Source organism: Thunnus thynnus, chromosome 19 (assembly GCF_963924715.1).
Source record: "Thunnus thynnus chromosome 19, fThuThy2.1, whole genome shotgun sequence".
Lineage (NCBI taxonomy): Eukaryota > Metazoa > Chordata > Actinopteri > Scombriformes > Scombridae > Thunnus > Thunnus thynnus.
In genome coordinates, this window is record NC_089535.1 from 21,889,400 (window position 1) to 21,908,273 (window position 18,874).

General features: G+C 38.1%; 2 protein-coding genes across 4 annotated transcripts in view; one reads left to right on the forward strand and one right to left on the reverse strand.

The window, feature by feature from the left end:
• LOC137170576 (protein unc-13 homolog B-like) overlaps positions 1-11,762 on the reverse strand; it is a 70,562-nt gene extending 58,800 nt beyond the window's left edge. For 2 of the 3 annotated variants that reach the window (XM_067574037.1, XM_067574036.1), the window contains exons 1-2: positions 11,441-11,762; positions 1,930-1,959 (exon numbers count right to left, since the gene is read on the reverse strand). In XM_067574037.1, the coding sequence (XP_067430138.1) occupies positions 1,930-1,959; positions 11,441-11,462 (52 nt within the window). In that variant the 5' untranslated portion in view covers positions 11,463-11,762. The remainder of the gene's footprint in view (positions 1-1,929; positions 1,960-11,440) is intronic. The other variant, XM_067574038.1, reaches the window with a different exon arrangement.
• Positions 11,763-13,483: 1,721 nt separating this feature from the next.
• LOC137170927 (stomatin-like protein 2, mitochondrial) lies at positions 13,484-18,136 on the forward strand. Its single transcript, XM_067574573.1, has 10 exons — positions 13,484-13,650; positions 14,534-14,686; positions 14,941-15,040; positions 15,168-15,226; positions 15,359-15,460; positions 15,568-15,702; positions 15,968-16,112; positions 16,322-16,401; positions 16,527-16,655; positions 16,776-18,136. The coding sequence occupies exons 1-10, from the start codon at positions 13,606-13,608 to the stop codon at positions 16,878-16,880; spliced, it is 1,053 nt and encodes a 350-aa protein (XP_067430674.1). The 5' UTR covers positions 13,484-13,605; the 3' UTR covers positions 16,881-18,136.
• Positions 18,137-18,874: the final 738 nt, after the last annotated feature.

Below are 18,874 nucleotides of genomic sequence, written 5' to 3' on the forward strand. Positions count from 1 at the left end.
GGCTGAACATACACAAATCCAGTAACACTCAGCCCTTATCAAGCTCAAGTTTCCTGAGGCAATCAGTGGAAAGTCAGACAGCTGGCCACTGGCACATCCAAGGTCACCTTTAGTCCAACTAATATTTTCCAGAAACTACTTAATGTAATAGTTCCAAACTCAGGCCTAAAAGCTTGACAATTGAAGGTGTGGTGAAAGCACAATGCAAATACTTCACAGACCAGCCCTATGTAAACTTTGTGGGATCTTCCAATAAGTCACAGGTTCACTTACAGTATAAATAACCATGACATATTAATGATTTCCTTAAACCTGAACAAACAGAAACATTTGGCCAGGTGCCAAATAATTGTTTTCAATAATAATTTCATAATGTCTGTCTATCCTCTCCTTTTTACAGAGATATTTTTGTTAAGCTGAAGTGTTCTGATTGAAAGAGGAATCTTTGATTACATTTTCTTGAAAGACCTCATTGAACAGGTCTCTACTACTAGGGCTGTAATATTAATACCACAATACCAAAACAATAGTTTATTTTTACAATATGGATAAATATGATGGTATGGCAAACATATGCAAAATTACAAACAAAATGATCAAATTCATGTTCAATGCAATAAACTGATTCCAACTGTTAAACACTATATTTCAGACAAAAATCTCTTAATACATGAACTAAATCATAATATTTAATTTGTGAGGTTTTAATAAAAATTGTTTAGAATCATTGATTTGGACAACAGAGGTTTGATAACATGATAACATGATATGATCACATCTTCACAAGCTGATGTACAATAGTATTGAATTATTTCTGAATTCTATCTACAACTTCTCTTCTGCGTGAATGTCCTACTAAATGTTGAATTAAAAAAAATAAAAAAATTGCACTGCAACAAGGCAGCCCTAGACTTGCTAAAAGAACTGTCTCCATTAACTTCCCATGCACACAGTACTCATTTTTATTCTTCTGTACTGTAGCATGTGCAAAACAAATTGATATTTACAGTCATTTACAGTATGAACATAACCTTTGAGTTGACTTTACGTTTGCCCAATATCTGATAAATCCTACTTTGCCCAGTAGCTAAAAAGTGTCTGATGTTTACATTTTGCCAAAGGGAGACGACAGGCTTAACTGAATTATCCTGGATGTTTGCTCTGGGACAGGTGTCTCATGTGGTGTGGCCCAAGGGAGGGAGGAGGACACAGACAAGATAGACTAGGCCAGCACAACCTCACAATCAAAAACCCAATATCTCATAGCAACAGAGTCCTTCATGACACAATGCGGAAACCTTGCAAAATCATCACGTTTCCCAAAGGTGAAGGGGTAGGGACTAAGAATAATAAACATTTTAACTAATGCAAAGACCTACTGGATAATTAACTTTAGCAATTATCCTTGACGAACACAGAGGTCAACTGGGGACTGAGAATGAGAGTAAAATGTCACCGGCAGATCCAAAGCTGCAATGACTTTCTGTCAGTTCTGCTGCCTGCTCTTGCTGGAAACGTCACAGGGCTTAAAGGTAGGCGTGAGGCTGAACACTAGGGGGATTTGCTTAGGTGGAGAGCATGGGGATTTGGACTTAGCAGCTAGCGATCTTCATGTAAGCTCACCGGTGCACGGCCTGGTGTAGAAGGACACAGGATTACATAATGTAAAATCAACCCTTGCATTCAGTGACTTGCCAGAATTTGACTGATTAACCTACATGACAGAATGAGTCCATGTGGACTTTTTCCAAACACAACTACTATACATGAAGCAAGTTAGGATTGAGAGCTTGCAAACTGTGTAAATATGCCAGTAAAGCAAAATTAAAGTCCCATAATATATGAACCTGCTCTGAACTCCCAGGAAATTGAGAACGTGATGTGAGACAAAGAAAGTGAAAATGTGAAACATTTGGATGATGTACTCACCTGAAGGACCCTGGAGCTTGGCTTTTTTCACTGTAAAACAAAACAAAAACAATGATTAGTCTAGCAAGAACACTTTAAAATCAACTTATTTGGAACGTACTGACATACAATATAAGGTTTACTCAGCAGAACTTGATGTGTAAATGACAATGTGATGTTAATTGAAATCTTATTAATGCACTGTTGAACCAGTAGAGAAAACAGAAGTCAGAAATGCAAACTTATCTAGGCATGAGTAATGAACAGTTGACAGGATCTCATGTTATTGAAGCCTGACAAATTCATTAATATGCAGACAAGCAAAGCCGTGTGCCCATGACTCGTGACACCCGAATCACACAAACACATCAACAGCCTCACTATGTTGTCGTCCGCAAGAGCAGGGACACTTCACGTGTAAAAACACATAAATGTCATCACTCATGACATTATCATGTAAATAGCCTCATTTCCATTTTTCCTTTTACTAGTCCATATTAACTGCCTTTGAAGAACTAATCTTTATTTAATCTCCGGGTACCAATCCATTCTTATACAAATGCAACCCATCGAGAAAACCCTCTGACAATGAAACAATAATCCTAACCTCTGCTAGAGCTTAGAAGTGAGTAGTTCTATTTCATTTGTCTAGTTTCTTCATTTGTTTCAAACATCTCCCTCTAAAATAAGTATGAGACACTCATATTCTGACAAAAAGATGTGTAACACCTCAGTTATGCTGAGCATACATTTGCAATAATAACCTGTATATTGGATTATTTGTGGTCACGTTATTAAGACATAATATTTGCATTAAGTCAGACTCCCAAGTGTAATTAAACAATTATACAAGTGTAAAATAAGTTACTTAAGCTTGACGCCTTTATCAGAGCTGACAAATACCTTTTATCTGATTGTAAATTTAATGTTATCAAGAGGCATAAGCCTTGACAGCTGTATCACAAACCACAACAGCTGGTAAACAATGGCAAATGTGAACTGGGGCAGATTAAGATAACAAAAAAAAATACAAAATGTCTGCAGCCATTTCTGAAAACCTCTAAAAGAATTATTTAAAAAGGGGGGAAAATGGTGTTTTTTGGTTTATTTTTAGACTGTCCATGTTTAGCCCCTTGATCCATCTATACAATAACATTTATGGGATTCTGAAGTGCTTTGGAGGGGATTAATTGTGATTGCTGTGGCAGTGTTATGTATTCAGGCATATAACCAACTAAACCTCTGGAGCCTGAGATGGCAGATGGGCAGAATGGGATGATGGAAGCACAAATGACGCTTTCATATTTTCATGTAACATCCCTCGTCTTCTCTCTGTGCACATTAAAACAACTATGCTGGAGGAGAATTTTTTTTTTTGTTCGCTTATGTTTAAAATAACATTCCTTATTATAAGAATTAAACCAAAACAAGCTACAGTTTATTCCCTATTTTTATATAAGAAAACAAATATATAAAGTAAATTTAAGAACACATCTAAATGGAATTCCACACACCGGATGTTACCATTTGTGATTTTAAGATAACAATGGGAAAAAGGGAACTTTGAGTTTCCTGTCTTGTACATACCTCAGTGTGAGGCGGAAAGGGAGCAGTGGAAATGTGGAGAGAAACCAGAAGTGTGGTTTTTTTTTTCTTTGGCCTTCTACTAAGGCTTTTCAGCCATGGGCGTATCTCTTTGTCACTGGAGCAAATGAGCTGGCACAGTGGCCTTATGTCCTAATTTGCATGATGTTATTTAGGACTGTGATACACAGACCAGAGGGCAATAAACCAGGGGGCCATTATGGTGGAAACTGATGCTTATCATTTTCTGTCCTGGGCCTTCTATGGCTTTAGAGGCCATTTAGTTAACTATTTTGCAGGACCAGTTATCCTATCAGCCTACTGTTTTTCCCCCCTCTTCTTTTTTCCACTGTGCTCATTTTCTTCTGAACATGACTGCAACTTGTTATCAGGGTCCAAAATTAACACCCGCCAAGTTCCAAATGCGGGTAGATTTTCCATCTGGTGAGTAGATCTCGGAAGGCTATCTGCCACACTGGCAGGTAAATGTACCAAAATAGGCATATAATAAAATATCTACACAAGAGGCATTCAGGTACAGTGTTGAGGTGTGCGTCGCCGAACCTCTTGCTTTTCATTTGGAGCCCGTGTTAACAGGTTAGAGCAGCCACACGGCTCATGTGGGCTACACAGGCTAGAGATTTGGTGTCTCGCCTATTTTTTTCCCATGTGATGCACGTGGTTCTCAGTAAAAATAGACAGTGAAAACGATCTGTTGACAGTCATATTGACATCATACCAGCAACATTACACCTTTCACTATAGTTTCAATGTCTATATTTGTAGAATATGTCACAGACATGAAAAAAATATATAAAGTGTCACTGGGGGTCTGCCTGTGCGGTGCACACTGGGGCAGGGAGCCTCTCTGGCAGGGAACGTCAGCATGGAGAATCGGTGATGCACGGAGCTTCTTTTCTTGACTCCTGCTCACTTTCCGTGATATTAGTTCAAACCGGGACTCCGGCCTGTTGTTTTATGTGCTTCAAGACAGAGATTTGATGTTGTTATTTTCCTTTTTTGTCATCAGTTTCCCTCCTGACAGTTAGTTTGGAGGTTTGTTTGGCTCGTTTGGGGAACTTGGTGTCGTCGTGGAGGGATTTTCTTCACTTGAAGCAATGACTGTGGAGGTTTAATTGGCAGAATAATCAATATAATCATTAACTTAATAACTTAATGATCGTTATAACTTAATAATCATTTGCGAAAATACCTGCAACAGAGGTAACCTTTTTTGAAGGATGAATTTATTTTTACACTAGTGCAAAAAATTGCAAGAGTCAATATCATAGTATTTTCTTTTTTCTCTTTTTTTGTATTACATATGCAGCTCTATTCAAAATCCACTTGCGGAATACTACTGTAAGCTATTAGTCAAATGGAAGTGATAGTGAAAGTGAAAAGTAATATCCAAATACAAAGAAATCATCATTGGAAAGTCAGGCAGAAAACAGGAAAGTAGGAACAGGAAATGACACCACAGTGTACTACTGTTGCAGGCAGTGGCGTACTTCCGCTCTGTGCTGGCTATTGGATCTGGTCAGGTGGAGCCAGTGTAAGAGGGAGAGAGAGAGAGCAACAGATGGCCAGGGGATTACACCCTCAATCTCTAAGCGCTCTCTCTGTCTCACTCTGCCTCTTTCTCTCATAATTCCACTACTCTGCTGCTCGCTACACTCAACCACTCTGCCTGCAGTTCTGTGGTTTATAGTCTTGCTGGGTCTCTGTCCTCCTATCACTCTTTATAAAATTATATCTCCTCATCTATTTATTCTGCTACAGAGCCAAAGTCAAGCAAGGGGGTTTCAAGCAAGTGGTCTTAATGCAGTTGTGACAGCTAATGCAATGTCGTTTTGTAACTAGTGTGTCCTTAATTCATGGTTTGAACACTTGAATGACTGGAGTGTATGTCATGACAAAGAACTGCTGTATCACTGTTTTCAATTGGAAAGTAAAACAAATCTTACTGTATGTCAACAGAAGAATCAATGCACAAAAGGTGCAATGATGCATGAAACAAGCTTGACATCCTGTGTGAACACTGTTCTGGCAATAAAACCAAGGTACCATAGTAGGAAGCATGGAGCCGGTTCACCAGCACCAGCCTATTACATTTGATGCAGCTGAGTAGCATTTCACTGATCACTGATACAATGATTAGTCAATTCATTTGATCGACAGAAAGTAAATCCACAGCAATTTTGATAATCAATTAATCCCTTCAAGGAATAATTTGACATTTTGGGATAGGCTTGTTTGTTTTCTGGTGGAGAAAATTGATATAACTCATGTCTGTCTGTTAAATATAAGGCTGCAGCCAGCAGCTGGTTAGCTTAGCTTAGCACAAAAACGAGGAAATGGCTAGCCTGACTGTGTACAACAGTAACAAAATCCAGAGCCAAGAAAAAGTCCTGCACATAACCCTGCTTAAAAAGGTATAATGTGTGAGAACTGGCCAGAAAATTAGTTTAAAACATTCCCAAATTAACTAAAATTATCAACAGAATGTGAAGAAATAACAGTTTTGACGTTATGTCAAAGACCTATATGTATTGTGTTGCAGAGATATCTATTGAAGTTAGCATGCTAACCAGCTAGCTTCGGCCCCGTCTGGCCCGTCGCTACCGTACATGAGGGGAAGAAGAAGTAGTGCTGGCCTGAGCCCTGGCAATAATAGTGGAGCCAGGCTGAATGCTGTTGAAATGACTGTTAATATGTCATTTTATTGTTTTTTAAGGTGAGAAAGTAACCATGTAGACTCGCAATACGTGGTCAGTTTATCCAAATAACGCCTATTTGGAAAGTTGCACTGACGTCGTCAGGGCAGCTGGCTGCTGCTGCAGATGCTGCTGGAGAGACATCAGCTGTTCATATCAGCTGATCCAATGAAATGCACTGGGTTGCACCAGCTATGTGTAAGCTGGCATGAGCCATTTGGCATCATAGCACATTGTAGTAAGCTGGATCCATATTGAAATATCATATTGCTAAATTTGGTCTCTACTGGATTACTGTGTTTTAAAATGGCAGCAATTAATGAAAAAATGATGCTGTGTGGCAGAAAAACTGCTGTTTTACCATCAGTGAGGTCTGTGATATTTTATAATTAACACCTACCCTAGGGGCATGTGTGTAAATATTTAGTTGTTGCTAAGAGTCATGTTGTAACTCATCTCCATGGTGCAACCGCTTTCTGATCTGTGCAGCTCGTTTGTAATTTAGCACTGTCTCTGTAGCATTTTGATATCTTGACAACGCCATAGCACAGATGCATTGTAAACAGTAAGCTTTACACTATATTCAGTGAGTGATAATGGTGGTAGGGTGGCGCACGCATGTGTGTGTGTGTGTGTGAGAAGGGGGGGTTGGGTGAAATGCTGCCCCTTATTTCAATTAGGTGGCCAATTCTACACATTAAACCTTTAAAACCACAACATGTCATTTTTACACAGTTTTTGTACATCTTAGACAGACAAGATAAGGTGTGTTAACTTATTTTACTCCTGTCGCCCTACCTCAGACTCATTTTTGAGGGAAACGGGATGTTTAGGGAAAGACAGCAGGTCAACAGTATTCGCCACATAGAAGTGGTATACATCACCTGAAAGCTTGGAACCTGAAGATTAATTTGAAATGCAGCTCAGCACTATGTGTCAAGTTTTTCTAGTGATAAATCTGTAATGAACATAGAACACATTTTCATTCAGTTATCTTGAGGTGAAAAGTCGAGGGACCCCTTTGAAAATGGCCATACCAGTTTTTCCCTCACCAAAATTTAGCCTGTGTTATTTAGCCCACTTCCCAACAGACTAGCAAGGTTGGAATAGATTCCTTAGGTTGCCTAGTTTCATGATAGAAGTATCTTCACTGTAGCTTTAACTGAACCCGCTACAGCCTCTGAAAGACAGTAATGTCACCCGCGGACTCCAGCGTCCTCGGGGAGTGGAAGAGGTTAATTAGTGAGCTTTAGAAAAGTGGCTTTTGTTACATATTGCGCTTTACTTCTAATAAATGAAGAATAAGTGATGATGAAAATAATTAGTTGCAATCCTCTTGATAATAAAGATTGCCGCTTCAATGCTGTATCTGTCCAATGTCACTCTAATGCATTACTTAAACAGATTAAAGACTTATGTGATAACTTTGCATTCACTAGGCGAACATGTATACAATATAACCCACATTTACCTCCTGTCTAAATCTAATTGCTTTAATTGTCTAAATGTCCCTCCAGCACAGTTAGGTTATGCTTTGCCTCCACATATTCCAACAACAACCTCCAGGCCATTTGTTCAGTTTGAGCAGGTTATCGTCTGACAGCTGCCCTCCATCAAAACACACCAAGAAACAATCAGTGATGGACGGCAAAGGAAACCATCAACCCAGTTCACAACCACTTCCTTCAAAAACTTGCTGTAGCCCACACAACTCTTTTAAGACCTTAACCACGAAAGCTTCCTTCAGGACGTGTATGAGCTCTGTCCAGCCTGTCTCAGATATTTACCAGGTATTCTGTCGCTGAGTTGATCACGTGTCTGATACAGCATCTGCACACCTCCAATACTGCAGCATCATTAGGATACATGTGTCCACTCAGCCCTGCCCTGATCGACAGCAGGAGTCTCACCCACATGTCCACTTGTAAGGGCAACCACTTATCTGTTGTGTAAAGACATCACCATGGAGATGAAGCATCTCGACTAGCAATAAATAAGCAACATTGTCAAGCTTTGCTATCAGGGGATGAGTCACAACATCAGCTAATCACACACAAACCCGGCCCAAGCAACCTTTTTTCCTGTTATCTTTGGGCTGCATAACACCTACCAGCTTGATATTGCTCTAACAGTAATCAATAAATAGATGGTGCACAAGCTCTATAGTGAAAGGCCCCATTTAGTAGAATAACTCTTTATTACCAGAGTCATTAGGCTGAACTTTCGGAAGAAAGTGGGACCAGACTGAATTGCCTCTGTGTGACCTTTTTCACCGCCAGGAGCCTCTTTCTTTCCCAGCTTGAAATATTGATGCTTGAATCTCTACTGAGGCTTATTGTTTTCAGTTTTTACAGAAAAAATACCTTGATTTTTTTCTTCTTCAGAAAGATGCATTTAAACTGACTTTCATCTGGATTTTATGTCCCCACACATCCAGAAGTTCTTGTATTTCCTGCTGCAGGCTGTTTCCATCCTTAATGGAATATGTGCATCTTTGTGCCACGTATGCAGTGGCGCTACGTCAAACAAGACACATGTTTAAGTAATGAGTGTGGGGAATGTTGAAGCAGTCACTTAGTAACTAATGTCAGGGTGTGTCTGATGCTGCTATACAGTTAATTGAGTGATCACAAGATATTGACCAGCTGGACTTGTATCCTCAATGGCTATGATCAGACAGAGGAAGGGAGGGGACAATACTTACCATCTCCTTTAAACAATTTCTTCAGGGAAACCCTAAACATTGCAATTTTTATCTGTTACAATGGCACACTTGCTTAAAAGTATACCAAGTGACAGTTTGCCTCTTGCTACTTGTGTATACAATTTGCAAACAACCTATTATCTACCTATAGCTACTAGTTAACTGGTTCTCCAAATTAGCCTGCAATCTTAACTTAATCTCATTACAAGCAGCAGGATAAGGGTCAGTTAGCAGTGGTATTAGTTCCAGGTTTTTCAGGCTCACACACCCACTTTCAAAAGTTTGCAGCACAAAAGTATCCTGAGCATTCAGAAATAGAAACAGAGGCAGAAGGCGTGTACGGGCACAGACACACAACCCAGATGGATCATGACTGAGCAGAATCATTTTAAGATTGTTTTATGCAACTTCAGTGGGGAGGATTCCTGCTCTGTCTATCTTGAGATGAGAGTTGTGTTGAGTCATAACTCAACAGTGACTCGGCTAACATTTGCAAAGGCACTGAAGAAACTTGAGATCATGACAGAAGGTGTTTGCTTGATTGTGTAAACAGGTGTTATGACTAGGTATGAAGCTTTATAACCTGGCTGTTGTTTTCATCAAAAATTCAATGCCAGGCACCAAAAACATAAGAACATGTGGAAAAAATTCAATACATCAGACTAAGGCTGCCCTATGTGTATATTACCTGCCTGCTAGAAGCTAGATTTTCAGAGGATATTTGAGGGAGTATGCCCTTTACCTGGGACACAATCAGCAGCTTCATTAACATCATTAACAATAATAATACAGTTGAAAGTAAGAGAAAAGTCAGTCCAATATGAATCGGACAAATTGCATTCAAAAAGTTATGAAAAAATTATTTTGACAATGACAGGATGAGAAACAAGTACTGATAGGAGGGAGCTACTAACAATATAGCTACACCGTGCTTCAAGACAAAAAAGTTGGAAACACAAACAAACAGGTTAACTTCAATCCCAACTCCTCTGACCAACAAAAATTATAAGATCAGTTTTTGACCCAAATGCTCAATGATATTTTACCCATCAATTGTGTAAGTGATGACATCAATTTGACACAGGGCCACAAAGCAAACAGATGGTAATCACACCACTACTGGGAAGGATACTATAGATCAGAGACAGGACTGACAGATAGAAGCCCACTGTGATTATCAGAGTTACTGATAATATTGCCCTTTATTTGATAAATGTAAGAGTGTGTAATTGCGATAACAATTGTGATAACAAGATTTAGTTATTGACTTGCCATGTTATCTACAATATCTTTATAACTATTAGTCTAATAAACATAAAAAGAAAAGGGGGAAGAGAAGAAGAAACAATTTTTTATCCAATAAAAGATCTTTTGTGAATGACTGCATTAACATTTTTTGCCAAACTTTATATTAAGCATCGTTTGGAAAAAAAAAAAAAGGTACTGGCTCTGATTTGCATACATATGTGATTAAAAGGAAATAAGCTCACAGCTCTAATTTGAGCTTGCAGCATGTTTTTTTCGCCCTCCTGGCAGCTCTGGACCAAATTGCTGGGCATCAGTCTTGTTGTCACAGAATTGGATATTACATAATGTGCTTTGCTGCTGTAAAGGATGCTACAGTGGGCACAGATTCTCTAACTTTTTTTGTATCAACCCACCACAGCCTGATTTGTTTTGGTCTTGTTTTACTATTGAAATGTGTTCATGTAAAGCAAACTGTAACTCTGTTTTGAAAAGTCCTGTAGATATAAAGTGTATTACTATATTGTCACTTGGGCCCCTAAAATGATTGTTATTTTATGTTTCACTTAATTATTATTTTTTTACATTTCATTTTTGTTTGTAAATGAGGAGAGAAAAGTTACCCATGAAAAAATACTTTATTTCAATATGGACCCTTGATAAAAAATCGTGAGTAGGGCCTGTGCTTGAGTTTGTGTACTGGTACCGGTTTTAATGAAAGGCATCCCACTGCTCATGTCATTCATCAGTAATCTATTTGCCAGTCAAATTGAGCTGCCCATCAGAGATACATTAACCTGTAATTCCATGAACGCTGCAGTAAACATGATGTCATTGATAATTCACAAAATTAACTGATCTGTAATAGTGAATTGGGGTAATCCTAAACAGATAATAACTCATACTCATTGCTACTGTTTTTGTATTATCTTAAAGTCATTATAAACCTGAGGTCAGTGATTATTCTGTTAGCCTTAACAGCTGGTATGGTGAACTCCTGACTCCATTAAAATACAGGCAACACTTCGTTGGAAAAACAGTTTAAATATTAGGCTACTCTGGTGTTTCATTAACCTAATGAAGAGGCAAACGTAAAATCATGTACCTTACTAGCTACTTTTTGGATACCTGAGGGAGGATGTCTCCTGCGAGAAAACCTGTTCTGTGAGATTTCATTGACTTTATCAGATTTAAGTCAACATACGTCGGTTTTTACATGTAAAACTACCTCTTATTGTCGTTTCTAACCGGATAAAGAGATAAAAAAACAACTAAGACTTACCTCTGACACACAGTAACGACATGGCAAAGCGCTTCCAGTAGTTTCACACAGTTTTTGTTTACAGCGCAGGCTCTCCGCGGAGATTTAGCCTCTTCTGTGCGGTAACATTGTAGCGTCCGTTAAACTACTTTTTTTTTTTTTTTTTTTTTTAATCGTTGATAAGCTCCTCGTCGATGTTTACAGGTTGTTTTCTGATGCTGGACTTGGGCAGAGAGCTGAAGCCCCCCGCCACGGACACGCCATTATTAAAACTCCCATCGCAGGTTTTCAGACTGACGGACAACCTGAGGGCACTGGAGGGAGGGGAAAGGGGGGTGGGGGGGTCGAGGCACCTGTTACTGGCGTCTGATGTGTCCAATGAGAATGCAGTACCGCGCTGGAGGGTGGAGTCGTCTGAATACATCTGACCAATCACTGACAGGGACAGGTTGGAGGAAGAAACAGGTGACGCACACGGTTCTCAAATGGACCAAAAACTTTTCTTTGTAAAAGTGAGGTTTTAAATTGTTTAATGAATATCTTATTTTTAAAGCATTTTATTTTTACTTAATTTGTGTTTTTAGAATTAAATTTAGACTAAAGTTACTCTCAGGTATGGGACTTATTCACTATTTTTCCAGGTGTTGACTACTCCTACCTCCTAAAGTTGTATCTACAACTTCTTTGATCACTAATATCTTAGTTTCTCACTTATTTCTCAGTTTATGCTTCTTCTTTATCCTGCGTTATCCTGTAATTATCATCAATGCATTATCCCCACATATTTTGTTTTATTGCAGTATTTTATCTGTAGCATTGCTGTAACCTTTTCTATGGTTTGAGTCTTTTAAGCTATTGATTTTTATTATTTTAAGCTTTACTCACTGCTACTGCTTACTAATATTAGCCACTGCTTTATTGATTTTGCAAAAGTGAAAAGTCGGGTCAGGTTTATTAACCCTTTAATCACTAATGAGCTTTACAGAAATTGAGCCCACCCGATAATCAACAATCAATCAAGAAAAAAAAAAGAAAAAAAATAGAATGCATTTCTCTTTAGCCCTATCCCTATCTAGTTGGTCATCACCACCATTTGACATCAGTCTCACTGGAATTTTATGTGCACCAGCTGAACAAATCTAGACTCACACTACGTACACCCCATTCAAGTGTGATCAGCCATGACAAAGAACAAGGGACCCGAACAATAATAGGGTTAAAAGTTAATTAAATTTGAATATGTTTTTTCCCTAAGGAGCCATAACTGTAGAACGAAAACAAACTCAACAGCACCACCCTGTGTGTTTAGTGAGTCAATGCATCGAATCGTTTGATGGATGAAATGGATTAAAATCAGAATCAGTTTTATTGGTCAAGTATATTTACACACACGAGGAATTAGACTCCGGTTTCTAGTGGCTCACACTGTATTTACATACCACAATGTTCACGAATATACACATGGACATACAGCCGAATAAGACAACAAAGCTGAGCAAAGAAAACTAGACATAAACATATGACTATTATGCACAAGAAAGTAGGAGAAAAACTAGATACATACATATAGAAATAACAAATGGACAACAACACACAGTGTCAATATACAGGTCAAAGAGTTTCTGTAAACTGTAAACAAGGATGCTAGTAGTGTAAATGTGTGTAAGAGAGCATAAATCAACATATATATAAATTACAGCATATTTTACTTATCCCCTTCGCACCAAATATGGGGCATTTAAAGGTCTGACCTATAATAAAGGTGCAGGCATTTAATATTTCGAGTCTAGAATATACTCAATGCAGATGGCAAAATCTGCATTGGCAGGGTGAAATTGTTGAATTATTATTATTATTATTATTATTATTATTGTTATTGTTATTGTTATTATTATTATTATTATTATTATTATTATTAGTAGTAGTAGTAGTAGTAGTAGCAGCAGCAGCAGCAGCAGTAGTAGTAGTAGTAGTAGTAGTAGTAGTAGTAGTAGTAGTAGTAGTAGTGGAACCATATCCTTCTGGTTCCTGTTGCCGGCGCTGGCGGAGTTTCTCAGCGTTGCACCAATGATGTAACTTTCATTTCCTGCTCAGTAAGGGTCACTCACATGAGTGTAGAGTTTTGGTAGCTAGAGTCCAGTTTGCGGAGCTGAATCTACTCAGTACAGTCACTCAACTGTATTTAAATGATGCTGCGGACACTGTGTCGGGCCGGCGGGGCGCTTCTGCAGGTAAATTCAAGCGTTACATCATCTGCGGCTCGTTAGTTCGTGTAAACCTGCTGAGAGAGACACTGCCTTCATGTCATTCAGCGTGCATCAGTGTGTTAATAATCCACGAACTGTCACTCTTCAGCCGGACAGAAGTGTCACTTAGTCCGTACTAACTAAGAAAATGTACTTTTAAACCTTTACGCTGATTCATTATTGACCAAATTGGACGCTTCTGTGCTGTTGTTAGATGGCTGCTTGTGGCTTTCACTGAATGTCTTTTTATAGAAGTTAAAAGTATCAATCATTAATAGTGTGAAATAGCATTCACTTATCAAGCAGGCATTCAGAGTGGAAGAGTAATATACAGTAGGGATGTAAAGTGAGAATAGAAACTTGTACTGTATATAATGATATAAATGTGTTGCATGAATACATATAGATGAGCTGTAAGGAAATAGAAATAAATACATTGAATAAATCAGCCAAACCAATAATAAGTAACAGTTAAATATATATAAAGTGAGCAGAAGCTATATAAATTTAGTGTATATCAACAACTCTGCACATTTTTAGAGGATTCTGAATTGCTATGTATGTATTTATTTATTTATTTCAATTGTATTTGTAGTTTATATGAGAGTAATAGTTTAATTGTTAGGACTTGTTATGGTTGTGAGTTTTGTTTTTTTAATATATATGTATCATTCTTTGAGACCATAGCAGGAATACGAGCAAACAAACTAAAAAACAAATAAAAATTAGCGGGAAATAAACTGGCAGCAATTCTGATATTCGATTAATTGCACAAAACAAAACCATTCATGATCATTAATCTAATCAGATAATTCCTATATCAGTTTTGTAGCTGATTGATAAATTTTCTACTTCTGTGTGTTTGTAGCAAACCCAGCGAACGGCGCCGAGGTTGTGGGTGACACCAGCGCAGCAGCGATGGGCGTCCAACCTGCCCATGAACACTGTGGTCCTGTTTGTGCCCCAACAGGAAGCCTGGGTGGTGGAGAGGATGGGTCGCTTCCACCGGATCTTAGAGCCGGTATTATCATTGCTTTTAATAGATTTCAAAAAACCAAAAGCATATTTACTAGAACAATGTCCTGTTAAATTTGTAATCCTGTTTACTCATTCTGTAATGAAGTATTTACTTTTTTAAAATCACAATTGTACCAATTTTAGACTGTGTTTTATTTAGGCAAAGTTCTTGTACAGAGGCTTGTGTTTAGACAGCAAAAGAAGGAAGGAAGGAAGGTGCTGCGAGTCTTTAACATTTTCCCCTTTTCCTTCTTTTAGGGTTTAAACTTCCTAATACCTTTACTTGACCGAATTCGCTATGTGCAAAGTCTGAAAGAGATTGTCATTGATGTCCCAGAGCAGTCTGCAGTATCTTTAGGTGAGTAACAGGCTTTTCCATTACTGGTGGATAGTTGAGTATCAATCATTCATAATTTTTTGATGATTATGTTGAGCCTGTGTGACACAGTGGAAAAAAAAGATCAAATTTCCTTTGTTTTTTACAGATAATGTAACACTACAGATCGATGGAGTGCTTTATTTAAGGATTTTAGATCCTTTTAAGGTAAGCTGGCAAAAATTAGATCTGCTTTATATAATGGAGGGATTGTCTTCTCTGTTTTTAAGTTATGTTACGCTCTGATCATTGTTTTATGAATGCATTTCTCATCTCTTAATCACTTCTGTTTGTTCCCAGGCCAGTTATGGTGTGGAGGATCCAGAATATGCTGTCACACAGCTGGCACAGACCACCATGCGTTCAGAACTGGGCAAACTCACACTGGACAAAGTGTTCAGGGTAAAGACACTACTACTACTGCTGTATCTCACATTGTTCTGTATTCCTGTAATGAAAAGTTTCTAATTTAAAAAAAAATTGTTTCTGTTTTTTAACTTATTTTCAAGGAAAGGGAGTCCCTCAATTCCAACATCGTCCACGCCATCAACCAAGCCTCAGACGAATGGGGAATCCGTTGCCTCCGTTATGAAATTAAAGATATACATGTTCCACCTCGTGTCAAAGAATCCATGCAGATGCAGGTGGGGTTAATATGATGACTATGTGAGACAGTGAAAAGGGATCAAAGGATATTTTATTTGGATTTCAGTTGCTAAAGGCCTTATTACATGTCTTCAGCAATTAATACAATTTTTGTAAATCAGTGTGTGGCAGAAAATGTTGTGGCTTTCTTTGTTTAAACTGCAGTAAGCCAGTCTAAAATTCAGCACTTAACTAATATAATGAGATTGCAGGCAATCTAGAGAGACGTATTAATCACAGAATAAGTTGTATCACTCTGTGTAGGTGGAGGCTGAGCGTAAGAAGAGAGCCACAGTGCTTGAATCTGAAGGGACGAGGGAATCAGCCATCAACGTCGCCGAGGGTCGTAAACAAGCTCAGATCCTGGCCTCGGAGGGTGAAAAAGCAGAGCGGATCAATAAAGCGGCTGGTAGGTGCATTCACAGACCCAATTTAGTTGTTTTATCTGTAGTTTTTTAATGCGAGCTACTGTGCTCGGAGGGATAGCTCTTGTATTCTCCAATATCTGCTGCTCTTAAGTTGAGGTTGTGGGGCTAAAAAAATGATTTAAAAAAATACTCAAATTACTGCTGATGAAACAAGGTACATATCACTAATACATGACTGTGTTCTATTCAGGTGAGGCCCAAGCAGTCCTAGCCAAAGCTGAGGCAAAATCCAAGGCCATCCGTATGCTGTCAGAAGCTCTGACTGAACAGGTGATTTTATATTTTTAACTAACTATATTTTTTAATGGGATTACCATGATCACAGTCTTATTTTTAGAAAGTTAACGAGAGCTTTTTTTGTTTCAATTTGATATTGTTTTGGGTGCATCATGCAGAATGGAAATGCGGCAGCCTCGCTAAGTGTGGCCGAGCAGTACGTGTCTGCTTTCTCTAAACTCGCCAAAGAGTCCAACACCATCCTTCTGCCATCTAATAGTGGTGACGTTAGCAGCATGGTCACACAGGTATGTATATGTATATATATATATATATATATTCATGTTCAGAACGGGGTCAGTTTTACAGAATTGTTAACAGGCTTGTTGCTTTTGTTGTCTTGACTGATCATGTTTTCCCGCCCTCAGGCTATGACTATTTACAGTACGCTGGCAAAGACAGCCCCAAAAGTAGCAGCAGCAGCGGAGGAGAAGAGTGAAGAGCCTGAGAACCATTCAGCATCATCTCAATAACGGGGGGGGGGGGGAATCCGTGAATGAACTCTAAAGCAGTAAATGACACAGAACCAGGAGAAGCAGGTTAAGTTTCATACAGTAGTTACGGGTCTCCAAGGCATCACTGTGTGACCGAAGCTCACATACACATCCGCTAGCAGGACAGACGGAAAAACTGCCAACTTATAAACTCTTGGGATTTCTTGCCTTGGGAGTCCTGGGAAAATCACATCTTTTGTAAGAGGATTTATAATCTTCACTGACTATTGTTTATGTTGGTCAGTTATTTTCAGGTTGGGAAATTTAACACCAGCCTCCAGCCAAATATACTCATAGCAGTGACTTTGGTAGGCTGACAGAATGGAGACATTTATATTAAATAAGCCCTGGATGTTGTGCAGTATATGATTTCTTGGCATAATTCCCACATAAACCCTAATGGAATTGGATGTAAAGGTTTTGAAAATGTATAAGTTTAAGTGAAACATACGATTGTGTACAATGTTTTCTCCTTTTTTTTGCAACCTGTTTTGGTACTGTTTTTGGTTCAGTTAGCTCAGGTTTACCATCTGCTTTGATACGGCTTGTTTACAGAAATCAGAGGCAATTATTCAACTGTCTTCAGCATCGTTGGGACCAGCAACTTTAAGTTGCTACATGTGATGTCTGGCTGGAGGGCTCAGCATGGTCGAAAGTTTCCCAAAGTGTGGTAAATCGACAGTTTGGCTCATGTTATATTAAAACTTTATTGTATCTCCCTTAAAAAGCAAAACCAATCATTGCTTGAGAAATAGTCTTGAGAATTCAGAAATATTTCCCTCTTGATAGTATACAAAGTCAGTGTGCCTGTCCTCTTCATGTATGTATTCGCCTCTTATGTCTTATGGGATATATTTATTAGATATCAAGGATTTCTGTAAAGAAAGACCACTGATGCTTACAGGTTTATGGAAAATAGTGCAAAATGAAACCAGCACATCTTAGTGTTTATCATTTGAGACCCTCACAAGAGACTTTAGAAGGTATATTTGGGGGGGAATGGGATGTTGTGAAACACTTGTTTAAAAATATACAATTATGTTAAAAGAAAATGGTGCAAAAGAGAAACTAGTGGATTTCTTCATATGTAATGATATGAAATATGTTGATTAAGAAAAATTCACAGTATGATTTTGGAAAATGAATGTTAAAGTTCACCTCCATGTTTTAGTTTTCTGTTGCGGTTCTGCAATGTTAAATTAGCATAAAATAAAGAACATTGTTGAATTGTTTAAGTAGGTTTGTGTTTGAACGGTTTTATTTCAAAATATGCCACTATGATTTTAATTCAGTAGCAATATGGTACAAAGTAGTTGGGTTAATCCCATACAGTCTATGGTTGATTCAAGGGGGAATGAAGGGGAGAAACAAATTCAGCAGCATTGGATTTCATAACAACATTTGACAGTTCCAAAATTCCCCAAATGTAGTTAAACGCATTTTTAGAAACTCTTCAGGAATTTTCTGCATCATATGATAGAGCCAAACGGGCATAACTGTTACCATAATAAGACAGACTTGAAATAGGATTGATTAATTTACCAGAAGATAATCTGCACTTTCCAAAAGATGAAATTCTACAGAATTATTTTTGGTTCCTTGAAGTAGTGACAGAGTGAGACATCTTTATTTCGTCCTCTGTGTTATGGGTATTTGATCCCTCCACTATGTCTTACAGACGGTATGGACCCAGTTTGCATTGTATTTTATTGCATATCTCACTCAATTATTAGATTTCATAAATAATAATAAACTTTATTTATATTGCATTTTTCAAAAACAAGTTTACAAAATGTTTCACAGACATAAATACAGATAAACACAATGCAACTACAAATTAGAATAAATTCAATGCAATCAAGAAATAGAAACAGATCAAAGACAATGAATAAAAATCCGAAGAATTAATAAATGAATAAAACATAAAACGAAACAAAAAGAAAACACTCTTAATTAAAAGCCATTTTATAAAA

Coding starts and splice junctions, on each gene's coding strand:
- LOC137170927 (XM_067574573.1), top strand. CDS start 13,606: ATGATGCTGCGGACACTGTGTCGGGCCGGCGGGGCGCTTCTGCAG. Junction 13,651..14,533: donor CCGGCGGGGCGCTTCTGCAG/GTAAATTCAAGC, acceptor GTGTGTTTGTAG/CAAACCCAGCGAACGGCGCC. Junction 15,227..15,358: donor GGATTTTAGATCCTTTTAAG/GTAAGCTGGCAA, acceptor GTTTGTTCCCAG/GCCAGTTATGGTGTGGAGGA.